Here is a 22,600-nt window from a genome sequence, read left to right as displayed (position 1 = left end):
TCATCCTTAGGGGTGGGAGGTAGGGTGGTAAGTCAAGTCTGCTGAATTAAGAAATTTCTTTAATGCTACTAAAGTTCATGGAATGGAACAGAATAGCTCATACACTTTTATGATCCACAGAAGCCCTGACCTGCAAAGACACATGAGCTACTTTACCCCAGTCCCTAAGCCCAAGGTTTCTAAGCCAAGTGCTCTTCAGCCCTCCATGGCATCTGCCCCTGTGCCCCTGGTCCAGTCTGGGAAGTCCAGTGTCAGCCAGAGGCTCCCAGGGATAGTAGGTAGGAGGGGCTCCTAACAGTGACGGCACGTGAATTCCAAGGCCAGGTTTTGAGGACACAAGGGCCACCTCAACCACTGAAGAAAAGGACTGACCACAGAGGGAAGAAGAGGAAAGGCCTTGCCAGATAGTACCCTGTAACTTGCATCAGAATTTTGAGTGCAAATTTATTGAGGAAAGACAGTGGGCTATGGCTCAGTGCAGCACAGGACTCCGCACCAACAGAACAGCACATTCCTGCCCAGACCCCAGAGAGCCACGGCTCTGAAAATGCTGAGCCTGGCTGCTTGGCCCTGGCCAAAGCAAGAGCCTGCCCAGTAAGGCTGCTCTTGGATTTGGGAAACCGTTCTCAAGTTCCAGAAGAAAGTCCTGCCCATTAAACTAGCATCCTCTGCTGAAGCCAGGATACATGTGAGGAAGCAGGCACTTACAAGCAGCTTAGCTGTTTATTTAGTCAGTAGAAAAATGACTTTACAGGTTTGCGGTACATTAAGGGAGACGGGGCCCCACCCCCATGCTAGAACACTCCAGTCCAGTCCAGTGCCTGACACGTGGTCTGCAGATGTGCATATGGGCACATGAGCTATCTGGACGCCCCAGAGCATCTCCTAAGTGTGCTGCCCCCGTGGGGGGCACCGATTTCATGCCCAGCAGCTGGGCCTGACAAGAAGAATCTGAGGAGTCAAGCCCTAGAAGCGGCCCAGCACAGTGGCTAACAGAGCCATGCGTATGTACATGCCATTCTCGGCCTGGCGGAAGTAGGCTGCTCGGGGGTCTGAGTCCACCTCCACACTGCAAGAGAAGGACAATGGTTAGCACACAGCCCACAAGATGGACTGTCTTAGACCAGGTGCCCACCCCCAGTGTAGCCTCAATTCTAAAGTCATGTCACCTGATCTCATTGACTCGAGGCATTGGGTGCATCACCACCATCTTCTTCTTGGCCCGTGTCATGATGTGGGGAGTGAGGATGAACTGGCCAAAGCACTGTGAGGCAGACAGGGGCCATGTCAGTGTCTCAGGGCTGGGGTGGCTGTGTGGCCATAAGCCTGGATTCCTCCAGGATCCCTTCCACAGCCACACATGGTTATCACAACCAAGAGGCCTGATCAAGCTTCCAGCCGTCCCATCCACTAATTTGGATGCCTCGAAGCTCCAGCCCCGGCCTCCCCTCAACCGCGGCACTCACAGCTTCATACTCCTGGCTAGACTCAAAGCGTTCCTTCTGGATTCGAGTCATGTAGAGCACATCAGTGTCGGGCAGGGCTTCCTCAATGCTCTCAAATTCCTCCTGGAGGGTGAGGCAGAACCAGAGTGAATGCAGTGCCAGGCTCTCACTGCCCAAACCATGTCCCTCATGGCCTCCTGGGCTCACCTGCTTGGTGCCACGGGCCGCCACAAAGGCCCGCACATTGGATGGCATGCGCAGGCTGGGAGGGGCCACATAACGCAGGCTGACACGGTACTGGGTGAGCAGGCAGGCCAGAGAATGCACTGTGCGTCCATGCTTCAGGTCCCCCACCATTGTGATCTAGGGGAGGAAGCCAATCACCAAGAGGGCCCTCAGATCAAGCACCTGCCCTCCCGCTTCAAAGCTTTCAGACTCAGGACCAGGATATAGGCCCCCTTGCTGCATGCAGCATGCTTTGGAGCAGAGAAGGTACTTCCCAGCTGCCTCACTCTCCAGACCTACCCCTGGCAGGCCTCTAACCCTGACCCACTACCCTCACCGTCATGCCATTGACAGTCCCAAGCTCCTCCCGGATGGTGAAGATGTCCAGCAGGGCCTGGGTGGGATGCTCTCCAACCCCATCCCCAGCATTGATCACTGGCCTCCGGCAGTGCTTGGCTGCCAGCTGTGAACATGAGAACAAGAAAGGAGAACCTTGTCTTCTGCATCTCAGTGGCCCCCGCTCCTTGCCCAAGCCCCACTCTTCCTGGGTCCCCTTCCCTGTCTGGCCCAGACAGAGACTTGCAGTCATGTCCCTAGATCCATCCTCATGAACCCTGTTCCAGTGTGTAGCTTGCCTCACCTCCACTGCTCCAGGCTGGGGATGCCGAAGCACGACGACGTCGGCATAGCAGCTCATGGTCTGCACTGAGTCAGCCAGGGATTCACCCTTCTGGACCGAAGATGTGGCTTCTGAGAAGCTGAGCACAGCGCCCCCCAGCCGGGCCATGGCTGCAGCAAAGGAGCTGCTGGTGCGTGTGCTCACCTCGTAGAACATGGAGGCCATTACCTTCCCCTGGCGGGAGGGCAAGACTCAAAGTGAACATGGGTGTGTTCATCCTGGGGAAAGCACAGGCTGCTGCTTGCTTCCCCGACTTACACAGGAGGGAACCTCTCCCTGCAAACCTCCTCGTGACCTGTCCTAACCTTGACATTTCCATCAGTGTCACGCTGAGTTAAAGGCTCCACCTCCAAAGAAACCACTACTAGGTATTTGAATGAGATACTCTCATTCTCTGGGGATGAAGGAAACACCCCAGTTCTATCCCGTGAATACATATTCATAGACCAAATGACCAGATCAGGCTGATACACTGGCTCTCAGGGCCTTATAAGTCAGTTAAATACTCAGAGACCAGACATGGGGGCTGAGGGGTGCCTAGGGTAACAGAACCTTCCAGAGTAGAGAAAGCTAAGTAACACATTGTAGAGCATTTAGATTTACATGAAGGGACCTCCTGTGGAAGAGGGAGATCCCTGCTGACAGGATCCTGGACCCATAACCCACAGCCCTGACCCTGACCTTGAGTATGTCGAGGCTTCGCTCCTTCTGTACCATCATACGCAGCGTGTGTGCCACATTGAACAGGTGAGACATCTAAGAAAGACCCTCAAAGTCAGCTGGAAAGGCAGTGGCCCTCAGAGGTCCTACCCCAACTTTTCAGATTCTCAAAGCTCTGGGTGGCCCCATCCTCCCTCCCCCAGGCACCTGATCCTTGGTGAATTGCTGGACAGACAGGATATGTTGACCCACTAATGAGTGCAGCAGGGGTGAGGTCTGGGGGTGCAGCAGGCCAGGGGTCCCCAGGTTCTGGGGTGACGCCTGTCTAGGTACTGGTGGTGGAGGGTAGCAGGTGCCATCAAGAGTTCCCATCAGCTCTGCAGTGAGGGACGGGGCAGAAGAGGTGGGTCAGAGGGTTCCTCCTACACAGGCCAGATGAGACAGGTCCCCAAGGTGAGCGTATGTTTCAGGGGAGTCTCACCTGGCTCAGCTGCCTTCCGAGACGACTTTTCCTTTGGCTCCTCAGCTACAAAAACAGGGAAACAGGAAAGATGTAAGTCTGTAACTAAGGTCTGTGAAGAGCTCCCATTTCCCCACACTCTGGATCACAGCGTCTGTGTTAAACCAACTCACACAACAGTAGCTATAGCAGGTTAGGGGAAAACAAGAAGGACCAGCAGCCCCGGGGGCACACAAGTGATTTCCCATGGGGGCTGCTCTGTGTGGGCAATGGTGCCCTCCCAGGGCCCCCCCAGGTGGCCAGGGGATCCTAGGCAAGGGGAACGGCCAGGCTCACACCAACCAACAACCTGGATTTACCCCACGTTCTGCTGCCCCGTGGGATCCCAGCTCCCGGGCGGAGGAACACAGCTGCCCACAACAAGAAAGGGCCGTAAGAAGAAGCTGTGGGGTGCCTACCTCACTCTGGGCAGACTGCTTTAGGCAAAGGAGGGTACAGAGGATCAGACTAGGATGAGGGGATGGCAGGAAGAACACAGTAAGTGAACAAAAGTGACCCCAGTCTATCAGGGACACTGTGGGGGAAGAGGAGCCTGTCTCTACACATCTCTAAGTCCAAGTGGCCCCATCCTCTACATCATAGGATCTCTGTCTTACCTGGCAGACCTGGATCAGAGGCTCGGTGAATTCGGGGTGGCAGGTGGAAGCGGCCATCAGGAAGCCCTGGGACTGCCCGACGGGGTCTCTCAGGCGTCTGGAGACAGAGGCCTAGTGTTTTGAAATGTACTGACCCAACTCTCAAGTTCAATCCCTTAAGAAATGCCAAACTGCTCACTGTCCGTGGTGAGGATGGACTGGATCCCATTCTCCATCACATCCCCTCAGGCCCATCCTTCTGCTACGCTGTCCTTGATGGAGGGAGATCACCTAACCTTTCAGAGGTGTGTGCTAGCCCCATGACAGGCCTCTAGATGAATCCATCCCTGGTTGGGTACCTGTGTTTCGATCCCTGGTTGGGTTAATGGGTTACCTGTTTCCCCTGGGTAGGTAACCTCCTAAATTGAGAGCTTATTCTATGTTTTACAGCAAAGAGGTAGATGGTGGAAATTTTAAGTGTCAAGTGCAGAGCCTTCCACCCCCTAAATCACCAATGAAAACATATGTGCTGCTAGCCAGGTCCCTGGCTGCATCCCCCAACACACCCACCCTGATCCCGGAGCACTGTGGATACCGTGGTGATCTCACTGGCGGCAGGGGCTGGGGGTGCCAGCTGGGGAACAGTTCCCTGAGGCCACTTGCGGACATCCTGTCCATAGCCCGGGGGCACCAAGACCTGCAGGCAGAGGGCAGGGGCAGGAGAATGAGCAGGGGGCAAAGAGCTAGACTGAGGCCTCACAGGAGTGCAAACCACCAAAGAGGAAAAGCACCTCAAGGGACCCTTGCCTACCCACAGAGAAGTGCTGGGGCAGCAGGACAATGGCACACAGGAAACTGTGACTGGGATGGGGCTTGGGCCACACACATACCTGCCCGTCGATATAGGCCACCTCTCCTCGGAGGACCACACGGCGGACGGTGCCCTTCACCTTCTGCCCTTCAAAGGGTGTCCAGTGCGCCTTGGAGAAGGGCATGTGGCTGGGGATGGTCCATTCGTGCTCCAGATCCACCTGCCCAGAGTCACGGGATACACGAGGGTAGGGCCACACCACAGGATAGCTACAGGCTGCAGAGCTGCCCACCCCACCCCAGGCCCACTTGCCCACACCTCCACATAGGTGTCCTCCTGCGGAGGCAGGTGGAAGATCCGGCGGGGATTGTGGTGCAGCCGCTGCAGCAGGTCATCCAGACTCAGCCGGCCCTCACTGACTGCTGTCAGCAGCAGTGGCAGCATGGTTTCCAGCCCTGGGAAGCCAGGGGGAGGCCGGGGCCCACACTTCTCCTCCAAGGTGTGAGGGGCTGGGAGCGAAGAGAACAGTACCCTCAGGCCCAATCATCTCCACGTCTGGGAAGTCACACAGGCCACTGGGACTGGAACTGCACTGACTTACTGGCCCCGATGCTAACCTCTTCTGCTTATAAGGAAAACAGGTAAACCAGGACAGCTGCCATCTTTTTGGGGACCATACCTTTTACCTGCCTTCTCTCATTTATAATTTTACTCATTTGCTTGTCCGTTCCTTCAGGGAGTATTTACCGCACACCCATCACAGCCCAAGTGCTATGCTACACAGATCAAGTCCCAGCCCCCAGAGCCCAGAGGCCCTGAGCTGGGGGATGAGCCCTGCTGGGCAGAGAGGTACACTACGGGCCCTCTCACCATGGTCTGAGGCGAAGCAGTCGATGACAGCCATGTTCTCCCATAGGGCCTCCACGTCCTGGCGGGACCCAAGCTCCGGCCGGACCTCCCCCTTCCCTGGCCCCAAGCGTTCCAGGTCATCGCAGCTCAGAAATAGATGGTGGGGTGCCACCTCACAAGTCACTGGCAGCCCCCGTGCCTTTGCAGCTTTAATCAGCAGGATCTGGGGGGAAAGTGGGGAGATCTGAGGAGGCCTCCCTCATGCCCTACCCTACAGAGTCCCTGCATCTGACACCCCCTCTAGGAAAGTTATGGGGCAGACATGTTTGAGGGGGCTGGTTCCATGCTCCCCAACCGCTGGTCCCCACAAGGAGTAGCCTGACCTCTTGGTATTACTGGGAAAGCAGAAGGGACACTGGACCTCTGAAGTACTCTCACCTCCTCCTTCCGAGCCACGTGACATATGTGTACTGATCTCTGGGTCAGTTGGGCCACCATGAGGATGGCAGCGACATTCTGCCTCTCTGCGTGGGCCACGATGGGGAGGTGGGATGGCCATGTCTCAAAGTGCTGGGGACAGAAAGAATTTATCAGGGAGCATGTAGAACCTTTAATTATCTAAGGTCATTAGAGCCCAGCCCAGAGCCCTCACAGAGCTCTTGACACTTCACTGATGTTAGCCTCTGATGTGCGCTCCTCAAGCTAAGAGGCAAAGTTTGGTTGCCTCCTCCCACCAGCCCACTCCCTACCTCCATCCACTGGGCCACATTGTCCAACCGAAGCTCAGAGAAGGTCTCGTTGAGGTAGAGCTTTAACCCAGCAGCAGACCCAGCCACAGCACCCAGGGTCCCTGCATTTTCTGACGAGGCTCCGAGAAATAAGGTAAAGTCACAGCGGGCACCAGCTTCTGCCAGCTGAAGGGGATACATATGAGATAAGGCCCATTGACATCCATGCCAGGGACCCCAGACTTCTGGGAGGGGCAGAGGGAGGAAGGGTCTGAGAGGCAGGTAGGGACACATCTGGGTCACCATGAAGCTGGAGTGCCAGCGCTCACCTTCTGGGCCAGGGCCAGGGCTGGTGCATCAATGATGGGGGGCCGGGTGTTTGGCATGGCGCATACCATAGTAATGCCCCCAGCCAGGGCAGCAGCCGTGCCTGAGGCAAAGTCCTCCTTGTGTGTGCCCCCTGGTTCCCGAAGGTGCACATGGATGTCAATTAATCCTGGAAGAACATGGATGTGGCAAGATTAGAGGACAGTTCAGAGACACAAAGGACATCAAAGACTTGAACTGGGGTGGCAGGAAAATGAGCAGCTGAAATGAGCGGAGAGGTGGTGAGCTTTCTCAGTCAAGGGTATGGCAGATGGTGGGAGAAAAGAGCTCAAAAAGAAAGATTCTGGCCCTCAAACTCTATGCCGTCCAGGCAGGGTGTGGACCCCACAGCCAGGATCTGTGCCAACTGCTACCAGAGTGCAAAAGCCAGGTTCTCCCAAAATATACACTTACCAGGTAGTCGCACGAGCTTTTGGGAGGTCATACAGTCAACGTGCACCTTCAAAGGAGGGGCTGGCCCAATCTGGCCTAGTGCCTGCAAATGAAAACCACAGCTCTGATTTAAGGGCATCCTGGGAGTCGTAGGTAGTGACTGGGTTTTCCCATAAACCAGGCTCTACTTCTCTCCATCCACCTTCCCTCTCTCTGCAGCCAAAATGCCTGCTTATTACCATAACTACTTCATCCTGAGATTTCCTAGCCCCATGACACACTCACTTCCCCCTGCCCCACTAAAACTGGCTGTTGCCCTCCCAAGCACCCAGGCCCCAGTCACCTCCACAAACAGTTTGGTGCACTTGATATCAATGATGAGGGGCACGGAGAAGTCAGCAGCCAGGCGCCGGGTGCGGTAGCCCTTGGTGACGAAGGAAGAAAGACGCCGGCCCCCAGCCCCACGCATCGATAGGTTTATCACTAGTTCAAAGTGATTCTCAGCCAGCTGCTCCAAGATGCTTCGCTGTGGTGGGCATTCACCATCCACTGCCTCCTCAAAGTGCCAGTCCACAGCTGTTACCTATGCCCCAGAGACATGGTCAAGGGCTAACCTGAGCCTGGCAGGAATCAGAAAGGACAGCCTAAAGGGATTACAGGTGGCCCAGGAACCCATGAGGAGGAGACTGAGGATCCACGGGGTGGGGACCAGGGCTGGCTCTCTCTGCTCCCAGCAAATCATATTTCCTGACAGGAAAGACATCTACTCAATGGTTACCAAGGGCTCTGTGCAGTATGAGCCTGCACGTGTATGTATAGAAATACTCCCCTGGAAAGAAACACATCAGGATGTTAACAGTGGTAAAGAAACCATAAGACACTTTTTCCCTTGCTTCTCTATACGTTCCATTTGCCCTACATGGAACACACAGGACTTGTACAACAATAAAAGCTGGGGAACACAGAGATAATTCTCTGGTACAACGCGGGGTAGGCTGCAGGAACCCCTGTACCTTGACGCCGTGCTCCGTATAGAAGTCAGCAGTGCCCAGACTGGCGTAAAGGCTGTAGCCAAGGCTCTCCAGCAGCCGCACGGTTGGGAGCAGCTCACTTTTGTTCTGAACCAAGCAGAAGGAGGATGAGGTTGTGTCTCTCCTGACTTCCCCTGCAAGGACAGCCGAGGCTCAGAGAGCCAAGGCCACCTGCCCCCACCTCTCTGGGCAGCACCCATTCCCCCCCTTCCCAGAGTCGGTACCTTATAGCTGCCAATGGTCAGCAAGATGTTCTTCTTGGGGATCTTAAAGCCAGTGCTTAGCATGGCCTTGAGGTATGCCTCGCAGCGGCTCTCCCCAAAGCCAGCCACTTCCCCGGTACTGGTCATCTCCACACCCAACACCACATCAGCACCCGCCAGACGGGAAAACGAGAACTGAGGGACCTGAGGGAGCAGGACGAGAGAGGCCATGGCAGGAGGGGACCACCTCTCCTTGCCCCTTCCCTTTGGTCTCATCCAAATGGCAAGATTAGCCTTCTCTGCAGCTGCTGTGCCTGTGCACTACATCGGTCAGTCTCCTGCTTATTACCACTCGGTTTCCACTCACTTATTCCTTTCCACAAGGCCTATTCGTAGGCCTTGGAACACTTCCTCAACAAGCTCTGTAAATCAAATGTCCTGACTGTCCTTCAGGACTCAATTCAGGTACCACCTCTCCTCCTAGGCCTTCCCAGGTCACCCTTTTGGAAGGGGCATCTCTTGTTTGTAAACTCCTTCAGCATTTTATTCTCGTCTCTACCATGTAGATTTATCACAGACTGATACAGAAGCAGTTTTTGGACCCAATTTCCCTTGCCTCCCATTACTAGAGCGTGAGCTCCTCAGGGACAAATACCATCTCATCGCCTTTACGGATGGCCCAGTGATGCACTGCCCACAAGAGTTGCTTGGTTTGTGCTTGTGCTATGTATGAGTGAACCCTCACCTACTGTCTCCCTTGGCTTCTGATAGCTAACCTCCAGGTTTCAGTTCTCCATACCTTCACCCCCACGACTCCGGAGCCAGTCATGAGCCCCACAGGTTCCACTTCTTCCCCCATGATGACCCGGGTGGCCAGTGCTACTAGGTCCACACCAAGTGTCTTGGAGACGAAAGGGAAGGAGCGAGAGACACGCACGTTGCATTCGATGACTTTCAGTTGGTCATCCTGGGGCAGAGAGGGAGTGGTCAGTCCTTGCACAGGCTGGGCTTGCTGACATTACTCCCCTGACCTACCACTCTGGGGGTCAGCAATCGGGAACAGGGGTCAGGGTGATGGACTGTCACAAACCCCGACAACACTGTGGGCTCTAGCAAGGCCCCCTTTCCTGCCACTTTCAGATCTACTCCAATGAAGGCAGGACATGGGCTGCTTACTGGCAGCGTGGCTCCACAGAATAAGGAGGTGCTAAGATCCTTTAGTCCCCTCCTTTAGCCCCCTCTTTCTACCTTGGCAATGAGCTGCAGATTGAAGGGTCCTGTGACCTGCAGCTCCTGGCCCACAGCGTGCACGATGGCTTTAATCCGCTCCAGGGTTTTGGCAGTGATGTCTTGAGGTGGGGTCACCAGCGTGGCATCACCTGAATGTACACCTGCATTCTCCACATGCTCAGAGATGGCAATGGCTGCCACCACACCATCACGGGCCACAGCATCCACGTCAATCTCCTAGTGGGGATGTGAGGGCAATGTGCTCCAGAGCAGGGGCCAATTTCTTCTCCCACTTGCCCCAGGGAGCTCCCTTCCTTTAAGAGCCTTGGTACAAGCCATCCTTCCCAGTCCACTGTGCCCATAAAGTGCTGTAGGGCTAGAGGGGGGAGTCTCCACCCAGGCTGGAGAGCCTGCCCTCAGAGACTTCTTTTGTTTGCAGCCCTACCTTGGCCTCCTGGATGAACTTAGAGATGACCACAGGGTGCTCCTTAGAGACGGCTGCCGCACTGCTCAGGAAACGCTCCAGGTCCCCATCGGTGTAGGCCACATTCATAGCAGCGCCGCTTAGCACATAGGAGGGGCGCACAACGCAGGGGTACCCCACCGTCTGGCAGAACTGGCGAGCAGACTAAGGGTGCAGCTGGGTTGGTTACACTCAACCATGACTTAATCCAGCTTCCAGCCTCCCACCTGGCCCCAGCCCACCTCTAGGTCACTGAGCTCCCTCCACTGAGGCTGGCTGATACCAATGGTATCTAGGAGCCGGGAGAATTTGAAACGGTTCTCAGCTGAGTCGATGGCTTCCGGAGAAGTGCCCAGCACCCGGCACTGCTGCCGATGCAAAGCCATGGCCATGTTGTTGGGCAGCTGCCCACCCATGGACAGGATCACGCCTTCAGGGTTCTCTAGCTCATAGATGTCCATCACCACCTTAGTTCAAGAGGAGAATAGAGTGAAGGACTAAGTGGTCAGGGATCCAAGCATTCCTGCTCACTGTTCCTCACCCTCTACTTCCCCTCAAACCCAAGCTGCAAAGAATCTTAGGTCAGCCAGCCACTCCCACTTGACCCTGGCCACCCAGGCTAATGAGCAGTCTTCATCCCTCTCACCTCAAAAGAGATCTCATCAAAGTAGAGTCGGTCACACATGTCATAATCAGTGCTGACTGTCTCTGGGTTGTAGTTCACCATGATGGTCTTATATCCCATCTGTGATAGAGAGGGAAATGAGATTTAGCGAGGAGGTGGGAGGAAGAACATGGAGAAACAGGCAAAACCCGTACTTCAAAGAGCACCTCAGCTTTTTCTGAAATGGCTGTAAGGGACACCCTCCTTGGGAGGGAAGTAGGATCAGCACTGTAGGTATTAGAGAAGTAGGTACAAAGTGCTGGAGAAAAGATACATGCCCTGTGAGGGACACAAGACGGCCTAAGGGGAGGACTCCCTCACTCCTACCTCACCACCACACTCCTCCCAAAGCCCTAAGATAGATGTAAGTGTAGGAATTAATAGAAAGCACCAGGATTAAATGGGAGTGGAAGGCAATTGCTGGAACTGAATGGAACAGTAAAGAAAACAGTATGAAAGACTAGCTCTTGGACCTTTCGGAGCTGCCGGATGCAGCCCACAGCACACCAGTCAAACTCAACGCTGGAGCCTATACGGTAGACGCCAGAGCCAAGGACCAGGACGTGTGGCGTTCGAAAGGTGAGGTCGTGCGTGGTTCCCCAGTATGTCAGGTACAAATAATTTGTCTGGGCTGGCCACTCAGCTGCAACTGTGTCAATCTGTTTCACCGCCGGGCAGATCCCCAGTTCCTGACGCAGCTTGCGAACAGCCAGCTCTGTGCTAAAGAAGAAGAAGGGTCAAAACTATACGCCCTGGGAGTAGGCTACAGACTGAGATCCCAGGACAGGGATCTGAGAGGAAAATATTTCAGGGATGAAGGTCAGAAGCCTCCAAAGCTTCTACGGGCCCCTTACTAGTATAAAGATTCTCTGTCCCACATCCTCAGCCCAAGGCCCGACCTCACCACCACCTCTGACCTCAGAACAGCAAGGGCAATCTGCTTGTCTGAGAAGCCAAGGCGCTTGGCCTGGTGCAGCAGGTCTGGGGGCAAAGGCTGTCCACGATGCTGTTCCAGCAGCTGGGCATGTGCTATAATCCTCTTCATCCGGTGCAGGAACCAGCGGTCGATGCGCGTGAGTTGGTACAGCCGCTCCACCGAATAGCCAGCCCACAGAGCAGCTGCCACCACAAAGATCCGCTTATCAGTTGGTGTCTCCAACTCCTAATGGGGAGGGCAGACAGATGGATATGGAAGGATTGTGGAGAGGGAGATGGCCAAATGTTAAGCAAAATATTCCCAATCTACTTTTAGTACCTCAAAAAGCCTGAGAGCAGGAGTACCACTGTTTTAGGAAAGGAAGCTGTAGAAAAGGAGCCAGACCAAAAACTCTGTAATTGCAAAAGCCTATAGGCAAATCCTGGCTCTGCCTCTTTCTGGCTGTGTAGCTACTGTATTAGCAAGTTCCACAAATTCTCTAGGCCTGTTTCATTGTCTGTAGAAACAAGTTTAAGAATACGTCCTCTTGGGATGCCTGGGTGGCTCAGCGGTTAAGCGTATGCCTTTGGCTCAGAGCGTGATCCTGGAGTCCCCGGATTGAGTCCCACCCACATGGGGCTTCCTGCATGGAGCCTGCTCCTCTCTATGCCTGTGTCTCTGCCTCTCTCTCATGAATAAATAAAATCTTAAAAAAAAAAAAAGAATACATCCTCTTATAATGACAGAGGAGATAAACCACAAAATTCTCAACAAAGTGGAAATATAGCAAATGTCCAGTAATGACTACTGCTCTTAGAGGTACTAAGTCCATGGCCTGGGGAAAGAAGCACCTACTTCAGGGCTGCTGCCAGGGGAAAGGAGCCACTCACCATATCACTGACCGGCTTTACTGTGTGATCAAAGCCCACACAGTTCTCATCCACCATGCGAAGAGCCTTCTGGAAGGCCTCCTCAAAAGAACGCCCAATGCCCATAACTTCACCTAAAGAACAGGATATAAGGACTGAGGGCCTGGAGGCAGGAGGAGCTGCCCAGAAATTTCTATGATTTAGTCAGGTCTCTGGGAGGTTCTTGGGACAGGTCCCATAGTGGTGGTATGTATGGTGTTTCATTATTAAGGAATCTTAAATTGAAGTTCCTCTCCTTACCATTTTCGTAGTTTGCGTTTATTAGTAGCCACAGAATTAAAATGCCTTAAACGGACATAGAGATACTAGAACATGCTATAGTTTATCAGAGTGGCCTGACCCCTGATGGTTACCCAGTTACTTGCTTTATTCCTGTTGTGATGTGTGACCATCTGGGATCTGTCTCATCCTTTCAAATTTCTCAACAGGCCTGATAATAGAAGATGATCCTACTATTCTTTGAATCCATCCAGAGATAGTCATGTTTACAATTCTCATTTTAGAGTATCTCTTCCTGGACTTTTTCCAAATGTATGTTTTTATACATGATCATAGTGTACGTATAGTTTCTATACTGCCTTTTCCCTCATCATAAGCTTGTTCCCACATTGCTCTGTGGGAGCAGTTTAATTCCTCTATGATTTACCATAACATAACTGCTTACTTATGGAAGAACACCTAACTTTGAAGTGTTTATCCTTCTAAGCGAGGCTGTGATGTCTTCAGTCTTTGGACTACTTCCTTAGGATGAATTTTCACAAGTCCAGGGATAATGCATAGGGAGAATTTTCTGGCCCTTGATAAATATTACTTACTCCACCGAAGTTTGTGTTTTATAATACACAGTAGAAGTTTAACCACCTTCCAAGAAGTATAACTGTTTTAAATAATTTTTGTTCATAAAAATGTTACCTCATTTTACATAGATTTCTATTAACAAGAAGGAACTCCTCTGTCTCTACAACCTTCTGGGTCTGCCTACTGATTTTATCTTCTATAAAGTTTTGTGATATCCTCTGACAATTTAAATTTACCCTAGGGTCTTCAAGTATTTCTTACCAATTATATTTTTCTATTTACGATCCTAATTCTTTAAAAGAACTTTTTTTTTTTTTTAAGATTTTATTTACTTGACAGAGAGAGAGAAAGAACACACACAAGGAGGGGAAGCAATAAATGGCGGGAGAGGGAAAAGCAGGCCCTTCACTGAGCAGGGAGTCCAATGTAGGGCTCAACCCCAGGACCCGGGGGATCATAACCTGAGCCGAAGGCAGATGATTTACCAATTGAGCCACCCAGGCACCCCTTTAAAAGAACCTTAAAACATTAAAATGCTAATAGTGTTAGGGAAGTGGATAATTGATTTTCTTCAATTCCTTTGTAACATGGTTATATTATAAAAGTGTATATTATAAAAGGGCAAAAGAGAAACCCAACATATTCATATATGCACACCTGGGAAGATTCTGAAATCATATATATACCCAAATTAATCTCTGTGTGACAATGATTATAAATAACTACTCTTTTTTGGTTTGGTTCAACTACTTTGCTAATTTCCCAATGGTTCACGTATCTCACTTATTTAATAAAAGTTACAAAAATGGGGATCCCTGGGTGGCGCAGCGGTTTGGCGCCTGCCTTTGGCCCAGGGCGCGATCCTGGAGACCCGGGATCGAATCCCACATCGGGCTCCCGGTGCATGGAGCCTGCTTCTCCCTCTGCCGGTGTCTCTGCGCCTCTCTCTCTCTCTGTGACTATCATAAATAAATAAAAATTAAAAAAATAAAAATAAAAAAAAAAAGAATTAAAAAATAAATAAATAAAAGTTACAAAAAGTTATCAAAGATCACATTTAAAGAACAACTGAAAAGATATAAAACATTTAAATGTCTCATCTGGGAATCAATCTTTGTCACATTTTCAGTCTACTTCTTTTTACCAACAATTTAATTATGGCTTCATTCCCATGTTTATTATAATTTTCATGTAACAGAAATTCATCTCCAGAAGGAACAACTTGGCAGTCTTGTAAGATTTCTAAAAATTCCAAAATAATATCTGAGCTTACTTAGACTTGCTTGTTTAAAGGCTACTATTGCTCTTGGGTCACTTGAGTGGCTTAGCTGGTTATGTGTCTGGCTTTAGCTCAGGTCATGAACCCAGGGTCCTGGGAAGGAGCCCTACTTCAAGCTCCCTGCTCAGCAGGGAGTATGCTTCTCCCTCTTCCTCTGTGCCTCCTTCCTGCTTGTGTTCTCTTTCTAATAAATAAAATCTTAAAAAAAAAAAAAAGTCACTATTTCTTTTAATGGAAATTCAGAACACAATGAAATGCTCTTTCTTATCCCTAGCTGGAGGCACTGTGGTATGTGAAATGCTTTGGCTGAAATGTTTTAGAACAGTCTAGGGTGTCTTAAAGGGACACTGTAGGGAAGCACGTTAACTTAATTCCAGCACAATTCAACCACTACTTGGATGTTGACCGTTACACTCATTCATGGTTCACTACAAAATTTCCTTGTTTTTATGAACAAGGTCTCAGATGTCCTGTTCTGCTCTTAAACGTTGTATTGAAAAAAAAAATATTGGTGACCGTGGCAGAAAGTGCCTGGTGGAAATGGGCTGATACTGGCTACCACTACGCTGACTTGGATGGCGAAGCGTTCATAGAACAGTAGGCCTCACTTCCCCGAAGCATCAGTATTTAAATTCGCACAGAGAACAAACTGTCACTGGCATTAACAGTCTAGTGATGAAGCTGTGGGTAGAGCTTCACGAACCCGGTCTCGCCAACAACAGGCAACAAAGTGTGACACAGGTGTGCTTAGCTAGCGACTAGATCTAGTTTTCTGTTTTTGGCTGTACCCTCTACTCAGCCATGTCACTTCCCTTCTGTGGGGACTTCAGCCTACTCATTTGTAAGGTGGGAGAGCTGAGCTAGTCTGATGGCTATCACCCCATCCCAGAGATTCTGACACACCCACCATCTGGGAGTGGAGGTGGTATGTGTATTCTGGCACAGATTTCTAGATGCCTTTGATTCTCATTCTTGATGAGGACTATAGAGTCTGAAATGTCCCTGTGAGTTCTGAGAAACCATGTTCCCAAGCTGCTGGTAATGTAGGACCTGAAAAGCTATGCCAGGAAGCTAACTCTGTGGACATTCTAAATTCTTAGGACTGCTGGAATCCCAGAGGGTGATCTGGGGAAGGGTCTCTTGGGGCGTGTCTCTCTCACCAACGCTCTTCATGCAGCTCCCGATCTTTGTGCTGACACGAAGGAACTTGCTGAGGTCCCAGCGAGGGATCTTCACCACACAGTAATCCAGGCTGGGTTCAAAGGCTGCTGTTCCCCCTGTCACGGAGTTCCTGGGAGTCATCATGTGGAGGTGCCAGGACAGAGTGGGGGATGTAAAGAGTGAGCTTCCAGATAGCTTCCTCCATCTCCACACATCCAGACCAATGTCCTTTTCATAATCCCTGTCCCAAGAATGTTTTTTTCAGCTCCCCTCACCCCTCTGATCTTTCCCCCACTTTCGTACCTGAGCTCAGGCAGAGGGATGCCCAGAGCTAGTTTGGCTGCCACATAGGCCAGTGGATAACCTGTGGCCTTACTGGCCAGGGCGGAGCTGCGGGAGAGCCTGGCATTCACTTCAATAATGTAATACTGCGAAGAGAGAGAGAGAATCACCCGATAACTGGCCCAGAGGGCCCAACTAAGAGAGGCATCAGAAGGGCCACAAATCAAAGCCCTTTCCAAAAGGAAGGATAGCAAGTACACCACCCCTATCCCAGTCCAACCCCTAGCACAGACAATCCTGACTTCTACTCCAAGGTCTCTAGGATCAAAAGGCCCCAAAATTACGGATAGGGGTCCAAAAGCTAGAATATCAGCTCCAGGACCTAGAGTCTCACCTGCTCGGATTCGGGGTTCAATGCATACTGCACGTTGCACTCGCCAACAATTCCAAGGTGCTGCGTCACCTTGATGGCTGTCTGCCGCAGGAGCTGGTATTCCCTGTCATTCAGCGTCTGGCTTGGAGCCACCACTATGGACTCACCAGTATGGATGCCCAATGGGTCCAAATTCTCCATGTTACACACCTGTGAAAAGGAAGGTCCCATGGAGATCATTGCCAAAGGGAGTCAAGAGAGGCAGGAGGCTGTATCCCAGGATCCTGTTGCTTCTGGGGCTACACCCACCCTGGATCTAAGGGACATGTAGCCCCCAAAGATCTCAGCCTTGGGCTCTACTCTTACTAGAGCTCATAAGCCTGACATTACTCCCACCTGACCTCCATCACTCACCGTGACACAGTTGCCATAGGCATCTCTCACCACCTCATATTCAATCTCCTTCCATCCCTTCAGGGACTTGTCTACCAGCACCTGGCTGGTATGGGCAAAAGCGGGAGCCACAAGAGCAGAGAGCTCGTCCCTGTTAGAGGCAAAGCCAGAGCCCAGGCCACCCAGGGCAAAGGCTGCACGCACCAGCACTGGATACCCCAGCCGCTCAGCAGCTGCTTGGGCCTGTAAAGGGCAGAAGAGACAAACAGATCAGGCCTCGACTGCTTGCTGCACAGAGGCTTTTTTTGCCCCGGAGAAAATAAGATACAAAGCAAATGACATCATTCTACCTTCCCCCAACCACCCTCAAACCTGTTCAAGAGAACTAGCCGCCTCACTGGGGGCCACATGTTCTCCAATCTCTGCCATCCTGGAGGCAAAGGCACGCCGATCTTCAGTCAGTTCAATGGTTTCCACAGGTGTGCCCAGGACCCGGACCCCATACCGCGCTAATACTCCGGCCTTGGTCAGCTCCACACCACAGTTCAGAGCTGTTTGGCCCCCAAAAGTCAGTAATATGCCATCTGGGCGCTCATTGCGGATCACCTGAGGGAGGAGAAACAATAAGCATTAGGACCATGGGGGCCCCCAGAGGTGGATCAGGATCCCCCCTGCCCACATGAGTCCCCTCCTCATACCTGAGTTACATAGTGAGGTGTTATGGGAAGGAAATAGACTTTGTCAGCCAGCCCCTGGGAAGTCTGCACTGTGGCAATGTTGGGGTTGATCAGCAATGTCTGGATGTTTTCCTCCTTTAGGGCCTTAATTGCCTAGGGAAACAAAAATGGTGTTATCAGCCTCGCCTGCAGAAGCATGACTATCAACAGTCTTGGACCACCAGCGTGTCTCTTCTCTCCCTCCCTGTGCTCTCAGACCCTAATAACCAACTCCTATTCCTCAGCACCTCACTTTTCCACACATTTCCCAGATTTCCTGGTTCGTTCCCTTCCCACAACGAATGTCATGCCTATCTATTCCTATCTATTTCTGAGAGTCAAGAGCCAGAGGGGCAGAGACGGACATGCTTTACCTGAGAGCCTGAGTAGTCAAACTCTCCAGCTTGGCCAATGGAGAGGCCCCCAGAGCCTAAAATCAGAACCTTTCGTGGTGGTGGAAGCCCAGAGCCGGGGGTAGGAATTCCAGGCGGACAGAGACGCTCAATGAGCCGCTCACGAACTGTGGAGCCAAAGAAAGTCATAGAACATTAAAACTGAATGAAACCTGTGAGATTATCTACATTAACTCTTTCACTTTACAGAAGGATCCAAAACAAGTCATGCCTCTAATGAGTGGCAGGGGCAGGACGAGAAACCAGAACTCCTGACACTGGAGCTCCTTTCAACAGAAACAGCATAAATTAATAATCTTGGCTCAGTTGTTTTCCCAGTCCATTCCCTTAACTTCCCAGACGCATCTCAGTTTCCTGAGGTATGTCCATCTTATGCCCATCCCAGAGCCAACCCTGTTCTTAGTTCTATACAACCTAGTCCTGCTCAGGTGCTTACCTGTCCAGCCCCCAGGGTTCCCAGCTGTGGCTTCTTTCACAGTTTCCAGAAAGATATCAAAAAGAAGCTCCATATCTGAAGGACCAGCTTGGTGCTCTGGGTGAAACTGGACACTATTGAAGAGATGGGATCACAAAAAGGCCATCATCTCTGGCTTGGCATTGGCAGTCTTGAGAGTAGGTAGCAGGATAGAAGGCTGGGGCCCACTGCTCAGCTTTATTTTTTGATTTTCAAGACCCCGGGACTTCCAAGTCCTACAGATTCAGTCACCCTGTCAGAATCACCCAGACTCACCTGAAGAATGGCAGGCTATCATGTACAATGCCTTCATTGGAACGATCATTGGCGTTGGTAAAGAGTGGAAGCCATCCTGCTGGCAATGAGTCTGTTTCCACAGCAAACCCATGGTTCTGGGATGTCAGAAAGCAGCGCCCAGAGCCTACCAGCAAGCATGGCTGATTATGTCCTCGGTTTCCGTATCTGGAGATGGAAGCACACTGAGTCACAGGCCCCTTTCACACCCCCCGTCCCACCCTTCACCACTGTACCAAACCCAGCTTCTGTTGACCTCAGGACCCTCAACCAGCCCCTGCTCCTGTTCCAACGCTAATGCATACCAAGTCTATTCCCATCCCCGAGACTCCCCACCGCTCAGGTCAGTAGTGAGGGCCCTTTCTCTCCCAAGTCCCACCTCATCTTGTATGTCTTGGCCCCAATGGCTAAGGCCAACAGCTGGTGTCCCAGACAGATCCCGAAGACAGGTCGGGGATTAGGCTCAGATATGACACGGCTCAGTGTGGATACCACACTGGGATAGGAGGCAGGGTCACCAGGGCCATTACTCAGGAAGACACCCTCATACTCTGGAGTGGGCAGAAAAGATGATGTCAAAACCAGTAGTTTAACCAGAGAGAGACACACTTGCAGCCCTTACCAACAGAGCAAAAGCCCTGATCTCTGTCTCCTTCCCTGTAACTCATGTTGACTTATAGCAACTAGACCAAGGGACAGATCTTCTACCCACACTGCCTGTCCATAGCCCTGTACACACTCCAGCTACTCACCCTGGCTGTCTAATGTGTGGTCCCAAGGTACCACAGTGACCTCAGCTCCACGCTGGCACAGGCATCGGATCTGATTATACTTAAGGCCACAATCCAAAGCAAGGATCCGAGGAGTGCCCCCTGCATTGAATACCCTTGGAGCCTGAGGAATAAATGGCACAACAGTTGGCAGCTGTGATCAATGAGGACAGATAAACATACACCAACCCCTGCCTTTGAGGCCTCTTCTGATTTGCCCAAGTGTCCATCCCAGTTATGGGCAGAATAACACTACCGTGCTACAGCTTGCAACACTCTCCCACTCTACCTCTGTACCTTAATTGAGACCTCTGGCACCAGGGGACGGGCATTGGGGTCCAAGAATGGCAGGGCTGAAGGCTCTGTCCCATCCTGGACCAGCTTTCCCAGCAGAGACCCTTGCTCTCGCAACTTCTTAGTCAGCTCTCGAGTATCCACTCCTGTCAAAATAGCACACTCTGAGATCACACTCCCCCAACTCAGTCATGCATGAGGTTAGACTTTCAGAAGCACTGCATTCCAGAACCCTGAGTCACACACAGCTGTTCTAGGGGCATCAAAATCCTGGGCCATCCTGATGGAAGTACACTACCATGAAGTATTCTTGCTAAAAATATCACATCTGAATTGAACCATGACTTCTAGATTTGTTTACAGAAAATAATACCAGGAGACAAAAGAACATGCTAAACGACGCTACGGGAACATAATCAACAAAATGTAGGTTGTGGGACTCTCTAAAGGAAAACTGACTTGTTTTTGTCAAACAGGTTACAAGGCTGATTGATCAAAAAGTCATCAACCAAATGCAACATACAGAACTTACTTAGATCCAGACTCAAATAAGCGGTAAAAGACGTTTAGATAATGGAGAAAACTTTGCCTGGATATTTGATATTAAGAAATTGTTATTTTTTTTAAAGGTATGATAAGGTTATTATGGTTATGTTTTAAAAAGGATCCCTTTTTCACAGTGAACTATCTGTGGACAAAATGGTACAATGTCTGAGACCTGCTTTGAAAAAATTAGGGGGTTCTAGGTATAGTGGTAAAATAAGTTTAGTCCTGAGTTAATGATTACAGAAGCTGGGGGCTCATTATATATTATTCCTTCCTTTTGTATGTATGAAATTTTCTATCTGATCAAAAGCTGTTTCTTCTCCAATCCCCAGACCCCAATGTAAACTTTCCAAATCCAATACATTCTATCATAGCCTTGGTCTCAAGTTCCAATAACGCACAAGAGACCTGGGCTTGGTAGGATACCTGGGCTCTGCCCAGATACCATTTTGCTCGCACCATACCTTGCAGGCCAGGTATGCCATGCTGTTGCAGCCACTGGTGCAGGGTGCGGGTGGCACTCCAGTGGCTGGGCGTGGGACAGCACTCTCCCACCACCAGTCCTGCCACATGGATCCCCGAGGATTCAAACCACTGCCGATGGAAGATGGAAGGAAGAAATCGTGAGGAGCCCAGGACCATGTCTTCCTAACTTCTTTACCCATTGTATGGCAGGGACCATATACTTCAGCTACATTGAACGACCTGGTCATTCCTTTAACACACCAAGCACCTTGTGCTTTTGTTTTTTACCAACAATGTCTTCCCCATATGAAACACTGAACACCAGGCCCTCTTTAACAACTGGAAATGATATTTTCCTTTCCTTTCTTTACTCACTTTATTTCCACTGTTCTTGCGTTTTACATTGTATACAACTGTGTGTGTGTGTGTATCTCCACCACAGAACTATGAACTATGAACTCCTCAGGAACAAGGTGCCTGACACATAGTAGCAGTCGACATTTACTGAGTGCCCACTTAGTGCCAGGCATTGTTAAGAGATGTTGGGGGAGGAGCAGTGAGTATGCAAAAAAGACAAGGTCTCCGTCTTCACTGTTAATTTGCTACTTAAGGAGCCTGAAAATTAACAAAGCAACATACAAATAAACAAGATCATAATTACAGGCTATGATAAAAGCAGAATGTAAAATAGACGTACAATACCTTACCAAGCAAAAATAAAAGTTCAGGGTATAACACTAGGCATGATTATGCACTTCCCCCAACCCTTAGTAGGGGATTATCAGTTTAACAAAACACAAATTTTGCAACCCAGTAGATAAGCATTTAATAACTAAACAGAGAAATGGGTCACTTATGTGGGAAGGGATGGCATACTTAAGTCACATATGGTTTAGTGGTAGGAGGTTTAAAAAATGATGGATACTGAGACCGTTTTTTAGGGATCTAAAGGAGTTTGGCAGATTCCTCCATGGCCAGGTAGACTAGTCTGCATATAGACTGGTGCGTTCACAGTACATGTACCACAAAGGCATCCAGGGTTGGCTAGAGGCTCTAGAAGGCCTTACTCATCCTAGTTCTGTTAAATGCCTTGATTTTGCAGGTTTGTAAATTATTATTTTGTCAGTGTGTCTACAGCTAACAAAGCTGAAGATTGCCATATGTTAACCAACATATCACATTATAAACCAGAATGCAGTGTTATTTATAGATCTGTGAGGAGGAATGGTCCTTTCCAGGCATAACAAAGTATGTCCCTTACCTAGGGTTCCCTATCCTAAGTGTTGGGTGAATTAAAGAACTAAAGGCTCACAAAGTCTGGGAAACCAGGACAAAATGCACTTTGAGGAATACTGTACCTAAGCTAGGGGGATTTCCACTATTAATTTGATTTTTTTTCATTAGTTGAACTTTCAGAGTGCAACTTAGTTTCCAGATTCCAAAGGAGGAGGAATAGGTGGAACCTCACTGTGGGAGGAGATTCAGTTTTCTTATCTAGAGATAAAAACTCTACTAAAAAGTGGCACAAAATGAGTCAAAGTAAGGAAAGGACGTTTAGAAGATGATTATCAACTTGACTGGTAGGTGAACTGGGACTCACTGGGATGGATGTAACCCCAGTTTCCAGTCTCTTTCCCATTATGTAATCTTAAAGCATTGCCCTCATCACTCTACT

At 50.4% G+C, this 22,600-nt stretch overlaps 1 protein-coding gene across 3 annotated transcripts in view; it reads right to left on the bottom strand.

Moving 5' to 3' along the window:
* Positions 1-704: 704 nt before the first annotated feature.
* Positions 705-22,600, bottom strand: part of CAD (carbamoyl-phosphate synthetase 2, aspartate transcarbamylase, and dihydroorotase) — a 23,066-nt gene continuing 1,170 nt past the window's right edge. For 2 of the 3 annotated variants that reach the window (XM_038561059.1, XM_038561057.1), the window contains exons 3-45: positions 20,925-21,054; positions 19,918-20,060; positions 19,603-19,744; positions 19,230-19,401; positions 18,833-19,018; positions 18,539-18,651; positions 18,064-18,209; positions 17,672-17,803; positions 17,346-17,579; positions 16,995-17,216; positions 16,602-16,790; positions 16,229-16,353; positions 15,925-16,055; positions 12,649-12,761; positions 11,760-12,004; positions 11,316-11,562; positions 10,825-10,923; positions 10,421-10,645; positions 10,161-10,343; positions 9,734-9,952; positions 9,285-9,452; positions 8,507-8,689; positions 8,265-8,369; positions 7,595-7,834; positions 7,273-7,354; positions 6,822-6,988; positions 6,514-6,678; positions 6,203-6,334; positions 5,786-5,987; positions 5,234-5,424; positions 4,995-5,135; positions 4,700-4,801; positions 4,126-4,222; positions 3,829-3,879; positions 3,491-3,535; positions 3,217-3,386; positions 3,031-3,105; positions 2,311-2,523; positions 2,008-2,133; positions 1,653-1,808; positions 1,467-1,568; positions 1,170-1,264; positions 705-1,069 (exon numbers count right to left, since the gene is read on the bottom strand). In XM_038561059.1, the coding sequence (XP_038416987.1) occupies positions 967-1,069; positions 1,170-1,264; positions 1,467-1,568; positions 1,653-1,808; positions 2,008-2,133; positions 2,311-2,523; positions 3,031-3,105; positions 3,217-3,386; positions 3,491-3,535; positions 3,829-3,879; positions 4,126-4,222; positions 4,700-4,801; positions 4,995-5,135; positions 5,234-5,424; positions 5,786-5,987; positions 6,203-6,334; positions 6,514-6,678; positions 6,822-6,988; positions 7,273-7,354; positions 7,595-7,834; positions 8,265-8,369; positions 8,507-8,689; positions 9,285-9,452; positions 9,734-9,952; positions 10,161-10,343; positions 10,421-10,645; positions 10,825-10,923; positions 11,316-11,562; positions 11,760-12,004; positions 12,649-12,761; positions 15,925-16,055; positions 16,229-16,353; positions 16,602-16,790; positions 16,995-17,216; positions 17,346-17,579; positions 17,672-17,803; positions 18,064-18,209; positions 18,539-18,651; positions 18,833-19,018; positions 19,230-19,401; positions 19,603-19,744; positions 19,918-20,060; positions 20,925-21,054 (6,507 nt within the window). In that variant the 3' untranslated portion in view covers positions 705-966. The remainder of the gene's footprint in view (positions 1,070-1,169; positions 1,265-1,466; positions 1,569-1,652; positions 1,809-2,007; positions 2,134-2,310; positions 2,524-3,030; positions 3,106-3,216; positions 3,387-3,490; positions 3,536-3,828; positions 3,880-4,125; positions 4,223-4,699; positions 4,802-4,994; positions 5,136-5,233; positions 5,425-5,785; positions 5,988-6,202; positions 6,335-6,513; positions 6,679-6,821; positions 6,989-7,272; positions 7,355-7,594; positions 7,835-8,264; positions 8,370-8,506; positions 8,690-9,284; positions 9,453-9,733; positions 9,953-10,160; positions 10,344-10,420; positions 10,646-10,824; positions 10,924-11,315; positions 11,563-11,759; positions 12,005-12,648; positions 12,762-15,924; positions 16,056-16,228; positions 16,354-16,601; positions 16,791-16,994; positions 17,217-17,345; positions 17,580-17,671; positions 17,804-18,063; positions 18,210-18,538; positions 18,652-18,832; positions 19,019-19,229; positions 19,402-19,602; positions 19,745-19,917; positions 20,061-20,924; positions 21,055-22,600) is intronic. The other variant, XM_038561058.1, reaches the window with a different exon arrangement.

Source organism: Canis lupus, chromosome 17 (genome assembly GCF_011100685.1).
Source record: "Canis lupus familiaris isolate Mischka breed German Shepherd chromosome 17, alternate assembly UU_Cfam_GSD_1.0, whole genome shotgun sequence".
In the NCBI taxonomy this organism is placed as follows: domain Eukaryota; kingdom Metazoa; phylum Chordata; class Mammalia; order Carnivora; family Canidae; genus Canis; species Canis lupus.
Note: the sequence above shows the minus strand (reverse complement) of the source record. Positions and strands in the feature narration are given on the sequence as shown.